Below are 19,352 nucleotides of genomic sequence, written 5' to 3'. Positions count from 1 at the left end.
CCCTCATTGAACAAATTAATGACCAGCTCAAATAGGTTTCTAAAGAAGCTCTTAATGCTGGGCATCTTCACTCTTCGGGTAACAATGAACTTCAATTGGCTAAACACCAAAATCCAAGAGCAGCAGTTCAAACAGACATAACCCCAAAAGAGAACTCAACACAGAGCACAGAAAAACAAGACAAAACCCAACCAAAACAAGACCAACAAAAGAAAAGACAACTTCATTGCATTTCTGTTGTCACTAATGCAAAGACAGGCAACTCCCATCTTCACAAGACAATCAGCTTCGCCATTCACCACCTTAGGAAACCTTACTTCTGGTTGGATTGCAGAAGGAAAGCTGCTCACCGTCGATCGGCTTCACACGAGAGATTATCACAAATGCTTGCATCATGTGTTTGAGGAATGAGAAATGTATAATCTTCTGACGCACTGTTACACAGCAGCAGATCTTTGAAGGCGGGTATTGGAGCTCTTCAGAGTGCTGTAATCTCTTCTGATGGCATGGAAGGGGCAAGTGCTTTACAGAAAAAGGGCAGTGCTTCAAAGGTTGGGATTTTTAGCAATGATCTGGTCTATTTGGAAGAAAAGAAATAACAGAATTTTTTCCAACAAATTGGAGTCTGTTGGAATGATCTTTCATAGAGTCAATGGTTTCATTGTGGCGCGGACTTCCAGAATGCCACTTTTTAAGGTCTGTAAAGTAGAAGAGTTAGAGGCCTTCCTCTGGTAGGCAGAGACGCTCCTGGAGTCCAGGGCTTTCCTTTGTATATTTAGTTTGTACTTTTCTGGGTTTTTTTCCTTTCCTTTGTTCGGTTTAATATAATAAAGCACAAAGATCCAATGCTAGCCCAAGATATCAGATTACTGGAATAACCTTCGATAATGGCAGGGAATAGACTAAAATCTGCAATGATCTTCACTGCCTGCAAGTGCACGTTGCTTCAGCAGAATTAGAATCCCCAGTTCCAACTTGATCAAAACCGTGCCATTGGAATGGCGCACAATCCCACAAATCCCAACGGGACCAGGGTTCCCAGTGAACACCTGTCAAAATTAATTTTGACCATCCCAAGGAGTAGCTGTCCAACCTACAACTCCTTCCAAAACCTTCTAATTACAATAAATAATGTTGCACCAATTGGAGGAAATCAGAGACAGAAAGAAACCTCTAATTTAGAGTAAGCTTTGGCCAAACAATATACAAGCAACTATTTGCCATCAATCTCACCAATGTGCCCATCCCATTGAAGAACCTCCCATTCTTTATCAACCAAATGGACCACAGAGAAGCTTGAACAGCCATCCCCACAGAAGATGCCCAATTGAACGCCAAGCAGCAGCTGACCAGCAATCAACCAAATAAATTACTGCCTCTGGAACACCCACTGCGTGCTGAATTTTGAAATAACTTCAGATCACACCCCCCTGGCAAATTGACAATGTATTAAAAGGTGACTAACCATCTCTTCATTTGCACAGCACAACGAACACCTACTCAGCATTGTCATTCCTCTCCTCTTCAAACCGTCCACTGCAAGAAATCTATCCCTAAACATGCAGTCCATGTGAAAGCCCTCACTGTAAGTGGAACTGCAGCAGCCCATAATCTCTGGAAATCCAACTCACTGATACCAACGGCACATGATATCAAGCTAGCCACCGACTTGAATGAGAAGATGGCATTCGGTTCTGCAACCTAAATTCTTCCATCCTCAGCCATACAGGGGATGTAGTCGTCATTGAGAAGATCCAGCAGATGCACCAGACTGGCAATCTCCCTGTCTCCTAAGATCCCTCCAGAATAGAGGACGCCATAAAATCTTCTTCCCAGGCAATTGAAGTACTGATTGACTATGCCATCCCTATTAGATACAACCAGTGTTTTAAATATCAACGATATCGGCCGATATATCCCACAATATATCTTGTATCCCACCTGTGTGATACGAAATGCACAAGCAGTGCAGATATATCCCACCTATTCGATTCAGTGAGCATTTTTTATTTTCGATCCATTTTTTGGCTATAAATCACATTAAATCAATGTCAAATAGCTACAAATCTATGATTCTTCATGTTTTCAATGAAAAATCATGGATTTGGAGGTTCAATTTCGAGATTTGGGGGAGATGGGGCATGTTGCGGAAAATTGGGAAAAATAAAAATTTCTCAATTTCTCACAAATCAGTTGCAAATCTTTGTATCCAAACACAAAATCAAACGTGTCTATAACCTGATCTAGTGATGCTTCTTTTGCTTTTGAATGTATTGCTTGTGTTTCCATATGTCTTCTTACATTTATAAATTATATGAATAGACTTTAAATATACTTCCGTCAGTTCAGTTGGACATTGCATGTATTAGGACCCCATACAAAGGAAACCCCTATTATGTGCACTTTTTTTTTTTGTAATGTCTTGATTTATAAGTGTGTATTAATATCTTTTTCAACAATCCTCGAAGTTTCCATGAAAAATTTGACCAATTTCCTAATGTTCCCATGTTTCCCAACAACATCGATACATTACGCGATACAACCGATATATCCCATGCGATAACCAATATGTATCCGTATCCCAAGGGTGTGATACATTATGTGACAACGATATTTAAAACATTGGCTACAACTGAATATGGACTTTCAAAGTTCTCAACGCAGAGGAATTGTCAGAACATCAAGAATCTTCCTAAAATTAAACTCCAGAACAATATCCGACTATAAAACGGAAAGGCTGCATTAGAAAGGCTAGGGCATTAAATCGACCTCCAAATGTGGGATCCTCAGCACGAGAAGCAGATTTGATATCCCAACGATTTTCAATGATCCTGTACTTCTCCACTAGCACCCTTCTAAGGGTCGAATCTTCACCTTACCTAGCCTCCACCACCACTTACCCAACAACGCCAGATTGTAAGTATTCTGAGCCCAAATCTCCACAACTTGCTTCTGAGCCCAAATCCTGCACAACTTGGCTTTTTGCACCTCCTCCAAGGCTACTAGATGGGATTTATGTGAACCATCTCTATCATTCCATAAGAAACACTTTCGGATGGATCGATTTGAGCGTCGATCTTCACTGGGCACCAGAGAATCAAGAACAAATACACCGGCAGAGGGGGAATGAAAAACTTGATCAGGAGAGAAACTTACCCTTCCATGATGCTAACTTCTATTGCACTTTTCGATGACACCATCCCAATTTCAGATCTGCCAGCCAAAAGAGGCTCAAATGGGCCATTGGGAGCAAAGCACGCAGGTTTTGTTGAATTTCCTGAGAACAGTTGAGCCTCAAGATCTAGTACATTGAACTTCTTCAGCGACTAGTTTCTTCACTCCTCGAACCAAGCTTATATCACTAAAGTTCGCCGATGGGCTTGTTAACTTCTAACCACCATCATCATAGACTTGTCCATCTATATGGGGTGGGCTTTAGGAATCTTGTTGCACCAATATTCAAAACAAGAATTTCCATGATTTCTTCACAGAAGTTTCACAACTGGCTACTGCCTGAGATATACCCTTCTTTTACAGGGCTTCGGGCTGGCCCAATTTGCTTACCTGACATTTTCAGATGGTCTAGCAATAACGCGTAGCCATTTAGTGTGTAACAGTAGTAGTATGACATTATTTTTATCCACCCTGCCCTGAGAAAACTAAGAACATGATATCCATTGTCACTATTTTTGTGAGAGTTGTTGGATCATGACACATCTTATGCATGTGATAGTAGCATGGTGTTTATAATACAAGCTTCATTGAAACAACCAAATATTATATCTGCAAGCTGTTTCAATGATTATCTCACACGTTATGTTTCCTCAAGTGACACTCCTTGCAGATGCACATCTGCAATTGACAAACCAAAGCACCCCCACAAGAGCCATCATGTGCAAGATCCGAGTTGTCCATCCAGTGGGCCCACCATCAGCCCAAAAGATTAGGCATGTCTTCTCATCAAGTGGGCCATAGAGGTGCAACTTGGGTTGGGTAAACCTGAACCAATTGCCCAAACCGAACTTTGGGCTGTGTTGGGTAGAGGTTGAGTTGGGCTTCAGTTGAAAATCCTCAACCGAACCCTTAACTCGAATTAGGTTGGGTTGGGTTTGGGTTAAGGCCTAAGGCAACCCAACCTTAAATGTAGTACATATGCATGTGGGTTTTGACAATATACATGATAATGTAAAATCATAGTGTAGATAAAAGAGAGAGTTCACGCAAGTTTCACCTGCATGATCAATAGACTCATTATTTTTTGCCCAAGCATGTTCACACTTCAACACGTGTACTGCCGTCGTCTGTTGGGATCTTTCACATATGTTCCACCTCCTCACATTAGAGGCTTTTCATTGAATATTCATTGGTCATGACTCAGAAATCATGACTCTATTAGAAAAGCTGGACATCAACAACTTGTTTTACGCAGTCCACAAAACACCCAAGCTCTATGAGGCTCATCATGTCATGTATGTGACATCTACTCCGTTCATTTCATTATTTTTTTTTATAAGTGATAATTATAAATTTTATTTTGCTAGTGTTATTTCAGCTGTTATGTATTACTTTAATGATATTATTTGATGGTTAGATCTTTTATTTTTGTACTAGTTTACTAGTGGCAGGTATGAAACTGACCCGACCCGACCTAAATTGACCCAACCTGAATTTTCATAGGGTCGAGTATTCAATACCTTGGGTTGGGTTGGGTTGGGTTGGGTTGGGTTGCTTGGGTTGAGTCTAGGGTTGCTTGGGCCTTGGGCCAACCCTTCTTAAGGTTGGGCTGGGCTTGGGTTGACCCTCAACCCAACCCAACCTGCCCCCAGCAAGCCACATGTTCATGTTGAATGTCTAACACTACTTATCATTTTTGAACAGCCCATTGTTTTGGTAAACATATGGATCCTAATAATGAACATCCATGCCTGTTGTTGGACAAAGGCACATTAATGGTGGGGCCCACCTGATAATAAAGCACAGCTCTTGCACACTTGTCCCGCATAGGCATGTGTTCAAGGTGTTTCGTAACGGTAACGGTGGTCGTAACAACCACCACCGTTACCTTTACGATACGGGGCATAACGGCTGTTACGGCCCAATAACGGCCGTTACGGTCTCTCTTATTTATTTTTTTATTTTTTGAAAAAAAAAAACCCCGAAAAACCTATATTTGCCCCGTAATGTTGATTAAAAAGTATGAAAAACCTATATATGTCCCGTAATAGACCATTACAGGATATTATGGCCTTTATATGGGATGTAACATGCTGTCAATGGCAATTATAGGTCATATTTTTCCATAACGGTTGCTACAGCCGTTACGACCCCATAACGCGTAACGGTTGCCACCATTACCTTTACGTAACGGCCTTTACGGCACACCATGCATGTGTTGGGTATCTGGACACAACTGCAGGTGAGTGCTTTCAAGTAGGATTCCTCTTCCTCGTGCTAATATAAGGTTGGAAATAAGCTTTTCTTTTCTCGGATCACTTCACCAGGTAGGGCACAAATATTTTAAATGAAAACAATAGCTTGAACCATATTGAGATGAGTGTTGTTGTTAATAGATGCTTCAGGCAATAGTGGTACTTTCCTTTTAAGAGATCACGAGAGATTTATGTTAAAAGAAAGAAGAAAAGAATTAGAAAATCATGACACTGGGAAGGAACTCCCAACACAGAAGATCAAAGAGCACCCTCTTTGGGCAATAAATTGACCATCTCAATAGCCCTTTTACATGTAAAAGAAATGTTTAGCCCAGAGGCAGAATCTCAAGTCTCGTCAAAGATAAAAGTTAAAGACCAAGCTTCTTCCTGGTTATGGGATTCCCAAGTGAGAACATTTCTAGAGTCCCCTTCATGTGATAGTAGTAGTTACTTCATTCCACTATGTACTGGATGATCTTGTACATCTCCAAATCATAAGCGCTTCATTCCAGCCTCACAATAATGGGAACACATCTTTTCTAAATTATTATAGGGGCAGAGTTGATAACCATGCCATCATAGGTGGCCCAAAAATATCAAAGGGTCAGGTACTATTGACCTCTTCTTAATGCATTATTTCGCAATATTTTAGGCATGTGAGCTAAACCATATTACCCAGATTCTTGTGTATGTTCAAGGTATCATGTTGGACACCACATGATCCCAATACATAAGGATCGATTTTCTACAAACTTCTGAAACCACATGAACAAAAAACAAGAATTTGAACAGCATACCGCAGAAAGTGGTTGTCGTGTCTTTACATCCCAGAAACGTAACCAGCTGTCCAGCCCTGGAGAATAAGTACAAGCACATCGGTTCAAGGACAATGAGGAAAAAACTCAAAAAGAGAAGTATATAACCTTGATGGAGATGATGACCATAAGAAACAAGCCCATGAGACAAAACCACGATAATAATATAAAAGATTTCACCAGGACAACTTGGGCAGAAACCCACTACAAAAGTAGTCATGCCAACAACATGACAGATGTAAGGTCGAACAACTTCACAGATTCAAGGATATACAAAGACCACTAAGAAATCAGCAAAACATCTGTTTTTATTGTTTGAAATCATTTTTAGGGCACAACATTTAATGCTAATCTTGTTCCAATGGAAGTTGATGGCTGCAATCTATGACGACTATAGATTATGTCGGCATCAGGAACTACAGAAGGAACTTAAAACGCTTGAAAGAAGCTATGCAGGTGCAGGGAGTACAAGGGGTCAACATCTAAATGGAGAAAATAGTGCACAAAGAAAGTTTTTATCATGTATAAAGTTGATGATATTGTCCGTTTGAACAGCATGATCAATTGACTGAGACTATTATGGAAACTGCTTCATACAACAGCCATGATATTGGCCAAGATTTGTCAACAAGCTGAACTGGTTTCTCCTTTGGGCAAATGATGGCAGCATTTTTTGTCATGAGGAAGAAAAAACTTCTAAATTTAGTATTGAATGGCATGAAGATACTCTTACAATGCAGGATGACATATCAACCCTTCTTAGCAAAAGATGATGTAACTAAACTCTCACAGGATCATCATAGAAGGGAACTGAACAAGACCAAAAAATAAATTGGCAGCACAAAGGACAGCAGTCTTACTTACCAAAGGAATTAGCCATCAACATGCATGCACAGTATACAATGTATATGGTAGCAAAATTTACCAAAACATACAAAATAAAAATAATGCATTTGCATCTCTTTAGAACTGTACAATTGCAGGAATCCCTAACCATTTTATACTACTACGCTTCCACCATAAATATGGTTATGTACATGCCATACAGAGCATAGATGCTATTAATAAAAAACCCAATACGAAGGCATAGATATTCAACCAAAAGGCAGGTAAATCATGAGCAAATGACACAATACCTGCATGTGTAGATTATGCCCCACGAATACACAGAGAACAAGAATCAAAACATGAGTACGACCCTAAATGTAAAATCCTTGCAATACAAGTATCTACATGTAAATTTCATTGATACATATTCATCCCTGTGTTGTCTACATGATGATACTTATTTAGCCATTGACAAGTATGACAAATGCTGCTAATTCACCCAACCCAAAGGAGCTACAAGATTGAAAAAACCAAAACATAATAAATGCAATGGTTGGAGAAAATAAATACTCTAGAATGGACCAACACATGGATCAAAGCATAACTAATAACAAACAGATGCTACATGAGATGGGAAATAAACACACACAAATAAGTCCCTCTATAATTATGACAGTCATCATGAAATTAGGCCAACGTCAGTTTAGCACTGTGTTCCAGGATAGTAAACTCCCAATGCCAAATAAGGTACTGTATTACAAGAGAAAGATGGTTATATAACTGATGCAACCTGATTCGGTCATAATCAGGTTGAATCAATGGTGGGGAGCCTCCGCGAATTGCCGCAAGTACTCCACGGCCCACAAGCTGGCCCCTTGCGTTATTATCTGGACCATCTGGAAGTGCCGCAATGCGGCCCGATTCGACGGGCAGATTGCCAGGGTTCCAACAGTGATTGCTCGGGCCAGATGGTGGATGGCCTACATCGCTAGGGAGGGTATGGTTTCCTCGTGCAGGCACCCCACTCCCCCCCCTTCTCTGCGGATGGTATTCTCGGTCCCCAGCATTCGCTGCGCGGTGTGTGCTGGGTCCTGGGCGAGCCGGCCGTCCAGGGTGGTCAGATGGAACAAACCCCCAACGGGCTGGGTAAAGGTGAACGTTGATGGGTCGGCGCTCGGAAATCCCAGATTCTCCGGCGGCAGGGGCATTTGTAGAGGTGACAAAGGAAACTTTTTGTTTGCTTTCGTGTCAGGCTAAGGAGTGGGGTCTAACGTGAACGCCGAGTTATGGGTGATCCTGGATGGTATGGAGCAGTGTGCTCTAAGAGGCTTTCGAAGGGTGGTGGTCGAGTCGGATTCGCTTCTTGTGGTTAACATCCTCCGCGGGGTTTCTTCCCCTGGCTGGAAATGGGGTTATTGGATCTCGAGGATTGAGCGCTTAAAGAAAAGAGGGGAGTTCCTTTTTGAACATATCTTCAGGGAAGGCAACGCGGCGGCAGATGCGTTGGCTCGGACCGGGAGCTCGGGCCAACAATCCCGTCTTGTTACCAATTTCCAAGACCTCCCGTTTCAAGTACGGGGTCTCTGTTTTCTTGACAAGGTGGGATTGGGTTCGGTCAGGGAAGTGTGTTAGTGGGTGTTTTGGTTTTCTGGGTTTATTCTTTTTCGGTTTCCTTGCACAAGTTGGCCTGGTTTATGATGGGTTTCCCCTCTAGATCTTTTTTCTCTTGAGGGGAACCCGAATGTAATTATCCCTCAGAAGAAATGAAATCAGTTTATATTTAAAAAAATTAAAAATAAATAAATAAATAAACCTGATGCAACCTGATCAAAAGAAAATCCAGTTTACAACTCACCACATGAGGCAATCAAGGGAAGCTCTGGATGCCTTACAATGGACCTTATGCTGCCACTACATTTACCCACAAAGCATCCTAATAGTTTTCCTGCAATACATAAAAGAAAAAATATGGATACTTTATCACTGAACTCACCAGCTTCAAAAAGACATACAATTAGAATCCAAACATTGAAAAAAGGAACAACTAGAATTTTAACTAAATTTTTGCCAAGTATTTGAATGTCGAAGAAAATTTTCAATGTAAAGGAGAAATTCAAGCCCTGTTGATTGAACAATACATCATCATCATAGTCTTGTCCCAGCTATTTGGGGTCTGGTCTACAGATACCGTCTGGCCAATCTTTCCTATCTAAGGCCCTTTCCTCAGTGAGTGAACAAGCCATCATATTGCATCTCACCACCTCAATCCAAGTCCTCTAAGTTTCCCATATCCTCCTTTCAGAAATGCAAACACGAACACCAGATCAACTCCTAACCACAGGAGCAGGCACAAGTAGAGATTTGGGAAGAACTAAAGATCTGAATTGGGCCCAAAAAAATCCTAAACAATAGCCAGAAATCAACCTGAGGTCTGCAGCAAAGGGGATCTAGAATCAGCTACCAGAAGAAAGCAATCCTGAAGTAATCAAAATCAGCAAGCATAAAAGCTTCAAGGAAGTTTGGACTTTGGAGGCCCAAACAAGGGTTTATATCATGCTGACATCAGGCCCTAATGTCGGCATTTCTACAGCAAAATGAGGGGTGTAAGGTTGGGCAAAGACCCATGGTCACAACAACAATCTTAAAAACCATCAACTTCAGGTAATTGAGAAGATTGGTGCAAGACCAACCTTTTAAAACATATTGTTGTGTAAGGTTGGGATTTAAGAGATTCCTAATCGTAGGGGACAGCTGTTAAAGGAGGTTTAGTTTAGGGACCTCAATTAGTAGTTTATTGTTCGTGCAGGAATATTTGTTTTGCTTCATAACATCAGAGATTTATTTTCCTTAGAGAAAGAATGCATAGCAATATAAAGGTATATTTGAAGCCTTGTTAGGATATTTTGAACTCTCTTATTCATATTAAAACTTCTCTCCTCTTTTAGCATTGCATGTTTGTAAATCTCTTGTGATCTAAAGTGAATTGATTGTTTGAATCTATTCATAATTGCGGGAAATTTGTGTTTCATTGCAGGAAATCACATATATTGGCACCCGTAGGAAAATTACATATAACTTATTGACTGTAATCAACCTATCTAATAGACTTTTAGATAGCACTTGATTGTAATCAACAAGTCATTTGTGGGATTTACCAAAACAGGTTCGGGTCACATCCAGCATCTTGGACCCCATTAAATTGAATTTGGGTCGGGGTCTACTTAATTTTAATAGTAATACAATATATTGAATATGGGTTTTGCTAACATCCCTGCCTTCATGGGACTTTAGAAACGTCAACAAAGTTTTTAAATCACACATGGAATGACCTATTGTAGATTTGAACCATTCATTCATTCATTCAACTAGGAGCATGCCATGGTGCAAAATACATGCCAATCAGATAATCCTAGACATCCGATCAATAGCATGGAAAATGAATACTCCCAAATGAGCAGAGAAACAAAATAGGTAGAACCATCATCTTGAAAGTTTTTGGTAGATCTCGCTTCGTATTGCTTATAATTCCAAAGTAAAAAATAAAAGAAAATAAAAGGCGGTTTGGTTTGATGATTCTAACCATGTGACTTATGGCTTGTAAATAACAAACAATTATAAAAAATTGTACCCATTCAAAGCGTTAGGGTCATTGGATCAACATGATTTTTGCACCATGGGTTGCTCCCACTAGTACTATTGAATGAACCATCCTAATTGATGATTGGGCATCCCATGTGTAATTCAAAAGCTTTGGAGACATTGCAAAACCATATATACATATACATATATATATATATATATATATATTATTCTAGCAACGAAATAAGGTTTGCTAGGCCACACACATACAAGAGACCCCATTTACATCATGCATGTGTTAAAGTGCACACATGTGTGATCTAATTCCTCTAGTGAAGCGCGCCCACGATCATGTAAATGCCCTTATTTGACATGGAACCAACTCAAACTTGACGTAAAATCAAGTTCTAAAGATCAGGCGGGTACCTGAACCCAATCAAATCCGAGTCTTGGTCCTCAAAAGCAAGACTTGGACAAAACAAGATCCAAACCTGATCAACCCAAGTTCGGGAACTCTAGGACCCAACTCGAACCTGACCCATTGGCAGCCATAAGTTTATGCCTTCTCCAAAACTTCTAAAACCATATGGATTTTGTTCATGTTCCATTAAGATGACCGCCTTCCATTTGTAAAGCCTATGATGATGGTGGTGTAGAGATCAAGGTGTTCCAAATCGGTTACGTATCGACTGTAACGGCCGAAAAAAAAGAAGCATACCGGCCGTTACATGGGCCGTATCAACCGTTACATGGTATAACGGTCGTTACCCCCATAACATTCACCTCCCAAAAAAAAAAAAAATTTGTTTCCTCTTGTTCTTCTTCTATCTTTTAAAGGGGGAAAAAAATGAAAAATACATTCCTCTTTGATGATTCCTATTTCTCCTTCTTTCTTCTTTCTTCTTCCTTCTTCTCCTCTGCTAGCGGCCCATCACTGCAACGTCTCTCTCTCTCTCTCTCTCTCTCTCTCTCTCTCTCTCTCTCTCTCTCTCTCTCTCTCTTCCCATTTACAAATCCTCCATTTTCGAAGCCCCCTCTCTCCCTTTTCGAAGCCCCCTCTCTTTTTGAAGCCCTCCCTTTTTTCGGTGCAGATTGGGTACTTTACCCCACCAAGACGTGGCCAGAGATGAGCAATCATGTCAGGGGCTCTGTGGGGCCCACAATTATCTATATGTTTTATCCATGCCGTCGATCTATTTTGAAAGATAGTTTAGGGCATGATCCCAAAAATTTGACAGATTGAAGGCTCAAGTGGATCAGCACCACATGAAGCAGTGGGGTTTGAACTCTTATCGTTGAAAACATCCTAGGGTCCACCGTGATGTTTATTTGCCATCCAATTGTTCATAAGGTCACATAGGCCTGTATAAAGGAAAAAATAAATATCAGCTTGATCCAAAACTTCTCTTACTCCTAATAAGTTTTCAACAGTAGGCTTTAAATCCCCACTACTTCTTGTGGTGTGGTCCACTTGAGCCTTCAATCTACCTTATTTTTTGGCTCCTAGCCTAAAATGATCTTTCAAAATTTATGAGGCGTGGATAAAACACATACATCATGGCGGTAACTTTATCTTGTCAACACTACACTACCAGGTCCAAGTCCCATTTACAGACACGACTTGGCTAGTACCGCAAAACCAACGATGTGGGTGGTACCCTAACCGCGGGACTCACCTCAATGCATGTGTTATATCTATGTTGTCCATCCATTTTGCAAACTCATCTTATGGCATGAGCCCAAAAATGAAGCCAATACAAATCTCAGGGGGACCACACCAAAGGAAACAGTTGTCATTGAACAACCACCATTAAAAACTTCCCAAGCCCCACTGTAATGTTTATTTGCCATCCAACCTGTTGATTAGGTCACAAAGTCCTGCATGAAGGGGGAATGCAAATATCAACTTGATCCAAAACTTTTCTAACCCATGAAAAGTTTTTAATAGCCATTCACCATTGTTTCTCCACTATTTGTGATCATAATTTCTTGGCAATTCCCATGCTACCCAAGATGATCAAACAAATCTTAGTCATTTGATATCTATCAAGTGTGATTTAAAAACAAAAGTTAAGGTTGAAAAACCAAAATTAACTAATTAAATTATGGGACCATAATAAGTCAAAAAATCAAAATTTGTGATTTTTTGATTAGGACTCTTGTTTTTTGAAATAGGACAATTGTTTTTTTATTCTTCTTTCAAATTTCCAGATTTGGGGCCTTTTTAGGGGATGAGGCCAATAAATTGAGAATTTGAAGGCTTTGGGATCGGTGGTCCGATCCCCGAATTCAAAAATAGACCAAGCAACTAATAGTCATTCAGGAGGCAAACTAAGCGGCCGATGGTCATCCAAAAAATCAATCAAGCAGCCAATAGTCATCTAAGAGGTCGACCAAGTAGCTGATAATCATCCAAGAAGTTAATCAAGTGGCTGATAACATAAAATTTACATTGAATTTACATTTGCGTGGCTTTTTGAAAAACGGTCTTTAGTAAGCTACCCTAATTCTCACTAAAGATTGGACCGTTACACCACCATAAGCATGTTCAAAACCAAAAAACAAAAATCAAACAAACGAATGCATATTTGGAATATTTAGATTTTTCGGAATTTTCTGGATATTTTTCCAGAATTTTTCGAGCGAAAAAGAATTTTCAACCGATACGGGGTCATATCGGTCATTACTCCGATACTTTGTATCGGTAACGGGGGTGACCATTACGGCCACCGTTACATATATGGAACACCTTGGCAAATGGCTTTGGTGGCTTGGTGAGAAGGATGGGGCCTTTTGGAAAGAGGTCCTTAAAAGCAAATATGGTACTTCGGTAGGGGGTTAGCGGACTAGAGATTCGTATATTTATAGAGCTTCAACCTTATGGAAAGATGTGTTCTGTGAAGGCAACGTTCTTGCAAGGAGTGGGGTTCTCCATAGGTGACGGCAAAAAAAATCAGATTCTGGGAAGATGTTTGGGTGGACTTTGCGGCTCTCAAAGATCAGTACCTCTCCATCTTTAGTTTGGTGCCAAATCCTTCTGTTCATGTGGTGAACTGTTTCTCCTATGTTGGAGAAAGTGAAGTATGGTGCCCCCCGTGTAAAAGTATATCAACTTCTTGGAACGCATTTATCTCTTTGCCCCAGTTGAGTCCAAAGTGGACAAGATGGTGTAAAGAGCTGATAGGTCCAGTTGTTTTTCAGTCAAATCCTTCTACTCTCTTTTATTCGATGTCGATCACCAAAGAGATGTGTGAAAACCCCCAAATTTGGCAACCCCTAAATCCAAAAACCGCCAAATTCGAAAAACCCCAAATTTGAAAAAATGATAATTAAAATTGTTCGTTATGAAAATAAGACCAATTTGAGGGAAAAGAAATTAAGATGATTGAAGTTTTGGTTTAGAAAAATTGTAAAAATTACACAAAATTCCACATCCCAAATAAAATCAGAGTTTAAGGGGTTTATATAGGCCTAAAACTGATGGGGCAATGATCTGGATCGTTCATTTGGTAGGATGAGCCGTAAATTTTAAAGAAAATAATTGATTCTGCATTTCACATTTTATAAAATTATCATCAAAAATTGAGGATTTGAATAATTTAGGATTAGGTTTAGGGATTTTGGGTGAAAGAGGAGTGAAGGAGAGGAGAGAGATGAACCAGAGAAGAACCGCACGTGTGGACAACGGCAATGGCCCAGACGCACGTGCGTGTGATCCCGGCCGCACGTGTGTGGGGCCCACTATTCAAAAAAAGGCCAGCTTGGCCCTGGTCGGCTAGGGGTGGACTCCAAAACCCCCAAATTTCAGCTCGATCCAATGTACGGTTTGTGCATGGTGCTCCGCCGAAGTTTTAGCCCTCCTGCAGGGCCAGATTCTAGAAATCTGCTGTAGAAAGAAAAACGGCTGCAATAGAGGATGGATTTGAAGTGTAGATGATTGTAAGAGGAGAAATATGGATGGAAGATGGTGGGGGCGAATCGGGATAGGTGTGGCTTCGCACCACGGTAGTTAGCCCTTCGAAAAAGGGAGGGTTTCGCACCCAATTAGGTTTTCATAACTCAGAAAGGAGCAGGAAAACGCAAAAAAAATTATTAATCTTCAATGAACTAAAAGAACTACAATGGGTGCCTATTTATAAGAAAACCTCAAAACTCGCGCCATGTGCACAACCTATTACTTGGCGATGAAGTAAACTAAAATAAAAATCAATCAAAGAAATCTAAAGCATTCATGATGTTCTAAATAATATAAATAAACAAAACCTAAAGTATGAACTTAATCCAACTAGCGGGCCCCGATCATGAGATCCCATGATGGGCTTTACTTGATTATCAGGTCCACTCTAATGAACCAAAACTACGTCTTCTACATAGGAGGCCCTCCTTGAACGTCGTCATCGAGCCAAATTGACGGTGAGGCCCTCCCTCTACTTTCGTACGTGCGTAGGGGGCGGCATGCGTGCGAGTGTGCGCGTGATGTCCCCATCACAGTTGATCATCTCTTCTTGCATTGCCCCTTCATGGGGCCAATCTAGGCAGATATTATGGGCCGTTTTCAAACCTCATGGAGCCACCCATGTTCGGCAAATCGATGTTCGGTTGCTTGGCACAAGGCTAACTTCGGTCATCCAAAGAAGGCGCTTTGGAGAATGGCTCTTCTCGCTACATGGTGGGCAGCGTGGGAAGAAAGAAATGCAAGGTGCTTCAACAATTCCAAGAAATCGGAGGAAGCCATCTCCCAAAGAATTAGATTAATGATTATCAAATGGGCTTCTGTTGTATCCAAGCTGAGGGGTTGTAATCTGGAATTTCTTGGGGTGTAATTGAGTCGTTGTCCCGGAGTCTCATTTTTGTTGTTTTTTCTCTTTTTCTTTTGTGTTGTATTTGTTATTGTTGCAGCTTTAATAAAATGTGTCATCTTTCAAAAAAAAAAAATACCACCTTCCATTAGCTTGACACTCTACACGGGCATGCAAACCTAGCATACCCCAATGGTGGACAGAGTAGTTACAAGCACCAGCATGGTATGCCAAAACAGTTATGTCTATCATGTAACAGTAATGGTGATAATTGTTATGCATTATGGGGCCAAAACGGCCCATTACAACCAAAAAAAAAAAAGCCCCATTATAGGGCTGAAACAGATGTTTTCCAAAAAAAAATGTCGTAATGCAACTACAACGACAGTGGCTGTTACGACACTATTATGGAAGAGCTTGGAAACAAGGAGCACCCAAAGTGCACTTGCCCCTATAGCACCTAAAGCACATAGGTGTGCTGGAGGGTCCAGGAGCATTTTTTTATTTTATATGATAAATATTAATATTTAATTATTTATGAATATATGTTGATCATTTTTACAATAACAAGATCAATACTATTTAATTCCTCTTTGTCCAAATCCCCATATTTCCAATTTTCCCCAAATTCCTAATTTTCCAATCTCCAAATCCCAACTCTAAATTTCCCATTTTTCACAAATCCCCCAAATTCACCAACCAAAAACCACAATTATACCAAAATCCCCAAATATTCTATACCCTGTAATACAATTTTTTGAAATCCCATCGTTCAAAAAAAAAAAAAAAAATCAAAATGCCCTAACCTAAATTTTCCAAATCCCCCAAAATTCCCAATTCCTCTTGTATCTCTTGTATGACACCAACTAACGCTCAAAATGCTTTTGATAAGTCCAACTTGATGAGATTAACAAATTATTGGGAGAAAGAAATCATGAATAAAAGGAAATGACAGAAGTTGTTAGTATTTGGGGTAAGAATATGTCAAACTTTAACCTAAAAAGAAATGAGAAAGGTTGTTGAAATAGGGCTTAAAATCCATTTCCTATCTATTTGCACCTTTATCGGGTGGTAAAACACCAAAAGAAAAGCACACGAGGTACCCATAAGGGTACTCATGTAAAAATGCCACATTTACTACAGGTGTGCCTAGGTGCACACATGAGGTAAACGACTCGCCTGGGGTCCAAGCAGGGCATAACTGACCCAAAACACCTAGGTGTGTGCCTAGGTTGCCTTTGACTACACTAATTGCAGGTGAGTCACCTAATTGCATACAACTACTATTTCCACGAACTCGTTTCCCCAATCTTGAAACTTCAAAGCCACTTTTCTAAGTAACGCCAGATTTATTGTTTTTAAGAGGGCTGACTCTGTGGGTGGTTGGATTAACACCTTGTAATTGCATCTAATGCAAGGGTGTGTCTATGTCGGTTTCTCACCATCCTATCGCCCCCTTGTTTTCTCCTCTTCTTCTTTCAATTTAATAAATTTCTTTTGTTGTCATGAAATATATGTGTGTGTGTGTGTGTGTGTGTGTGTGTGTGTGTGTGGAAAATGGCTGCATGGTATTAGAGGCAGTACTTTATATTGTGAGGCCCACATGATGTGTGCATCACATCCACCTCATCCATTGGGATCATCCTTCAATGTTAAGCCATGGGAATAAAATCAGCCCGAATAGAAATTCAAGTGCGGCACACCACAAGGATAGTTGGGAGGGGACACCCAATGTGTGGGGGCCACTGTGATGTGTAGATGTCATCCAAGCCATTCTTTTGACACGCCCCACCAATATGGAAGGACACACCAAAAATCAGGTTGTTCCAAAACTCAGGGGGGCTACACCTTGTGAATTTAGAGATTTTACGCATGAATTGACATTGTTCCTTGTGGTGTGACACCCACCCAAGTCACGGATCAGCCTGATTTTTGGGCTCTACGGTGAACATGAGAGTCACGGATCAAATCAGATGCATACACCACACTGACCCCACAATGGCCCAGTAGCACCACAACTTGTGGTGGTACCGGTATAATGTTAACGTGCCCCTATTCATGTATCAATGTGTATGTGTGCATGTATCTATGTAGGGAATGCTACAATGGTAATGATCTAAAATCAGGGCAACTTAGAATGCATGTGACAACCAACCCATCCATTAGAAGCATCTCTCCTTGGAAATGGAATGATAATCCAACCATGAGGTGGGCTACACCACAGAAAAGTAATGAAAAATACCCAAGAACCTACTGGTAGGGCCCACCCGACCTTTGCATTGGGCTGACTTTTTGGGCCGCCCCATCATCATGTTGGGGTGCACCTAATGAGTGGGTTGCATGGTATATAGACACCATGGCGGGCCCGACAACATAGAAAACAATGTAAAAATGCCCAATCACACAGACGCACACACAAATTCAAGTGGTGGGGCTCACCTGATGGTTGGATTGGTCTGATTTGCACCCCAGATCATAGTGAGATGCCCCTGATGCATGAGTTGGATGACATACACACTCCTCGGTGGGCGCAACCGCCCCCCCAAACACACACACAGAGTTTCCCATGGCATGATTTTTTATTTTTTTATTTGGGGGCGGGGGCTACAAAATGATTGAGCACATGCAATGCCTGGGTCAAATGTCATACACTGATACACACACCATGTGGGTCCCATTTTCAACCGTTACCACCGTAACTATGGTGGCAAAGTGAACGATTACTATGGTGGCAAAGTAACCACTATAACAATTAAAATGTGTGTCAGCAGTAACTAGCAGCCTAATTGCTTATGATTCACCTCTTAGCAGAATTAGACGTACCTGTACGCATGTCAAAAGAAGCAAGGTCGCCGCACCCAGTTCCTAAATAGACTGTATATCCATCCAGATCCTCAGTAACGACCTTAATTGGAGACTCTCGAAAATTAATTGAAAGAACAGGTCTTCTTTGTGCAGATATATCATATAGGCGAACCTGTCCGAAGAGAACAAGTTTACAAGTATCAGAATCCGATCTTCTATAAAAATGATGCAGGACAACCTAATCCAACCTTAAATGAGCATGATATTTGGAAGGGACAGATTTATACAATATTAAAAAAACAAATAAAATATCAGCCTTATACATCATAAACACAAGAAAGAAATAAGGTTAATATAGCATTGATTATGGTCATCCATCACAAACACGAAGTATTGAATTTTAAAATCTGAATTTAGTTAGATTCGGCAAAAGATAGAACTTTCGTCTTGCAATAGGTCCGTCTAACGATCCAAGTGGATTTTCTAATCCAAAAAAAAAAAATAGGAATTTTCTAATTGGGAAATCTGGAAAATTTAAATAAATAAATAAATAAATAAAAAAACTGGTGGTTCTTCAAATTTAGGCTTTGGGTGATAGGTTTTATGTGGGGATGAAAATCTGTTGAGATCTAATGATTTAGATAAAAGGAAACAAGATCGGCTTCTAGATCTAAAGATTTTAGGAGAAAAGGAAAAGAATAGGGTTAAAGGAAAAGAGTACCTTGAGAAAAGAAAGAAGTAGAGGATGAGAAATCACTTCCCTGGGCCTCACGCCCTCTTCCAATCACTGGAAGTCGAAGACAAAATCGTCAGAAGCAAAAAGCTCTATATTTTCTTTCATAAACATAACATAACATGCTTTAGGCTTAGGGCAACCTTTATAAATTCGTAATTACATGAAATTACCAAAATACCCCTACTAAAAAAAGTTTTTTAAAAAAGAAATTCGCACAAAAATTGTGCGCAAACTGTCTCAAAACTTAAATAAACCAAATGTTCATAAACTAAATTCAAATTTAAGATGCCCGATGGGCCCCGATGATAGCGCCATGAAGGTGGCGTAATGAAGGTGGGCCGTGACGATCCAACGGTCCGAT

General features: G+C 40.4%; 1 protein-coding gene across 2 annotated transcripts in view; it reads right to left on the bottom strand.

Moving 5' to 3' along the window:
* Positions 1-19,352, bottom strand: part of LOC131246296 (uncharacterized) — a 44,033-nt gene that overhangs the window by 5,532 nt on the left and 19,149 nt on the right. For both annotated transcript variants that reach the window (XM_058246258.1, XM_058246259.1), the window contains exons 9-11: positions 18,274-18,427; positions 8,928-9,017; positions 6,227-6,282 (exon numbers count right to left, since the gene is read on the bottom strand). In XM_058246258.1, coding sequence (XP_058102241.1) covers positions 6,227-6,282; positions 8,928-9,017; positions 18,274-18,427 — 300 coding nt within the window. The remainder of the gene's footprint in view (positions 1-6,226; positions 6,283-8,927; positions 9,018-18,273; positions 18,428-19,352) is intronic.

The sequence above is a fragment of the Magnolia sinica genome, chromosome 5, assembly GCF_029962835.1.
Source record: "Magnolia sinica isolate HGM2019 chromosome 5, MsV1, whole genome shotgun sequence".
Taxonomy (NCBI): domain Eukaryota; kingdom Viridiplantae; phylum Streptophyta; class Magnoliopsida; order Magnoliales; family Magnoliaceae; genus Magnolia; species Magnolia sinica.
Note: the sequence above shows the minus strand (reverse complement) of the source record. Positions and strands in the feature narration are given on the sequence as shown.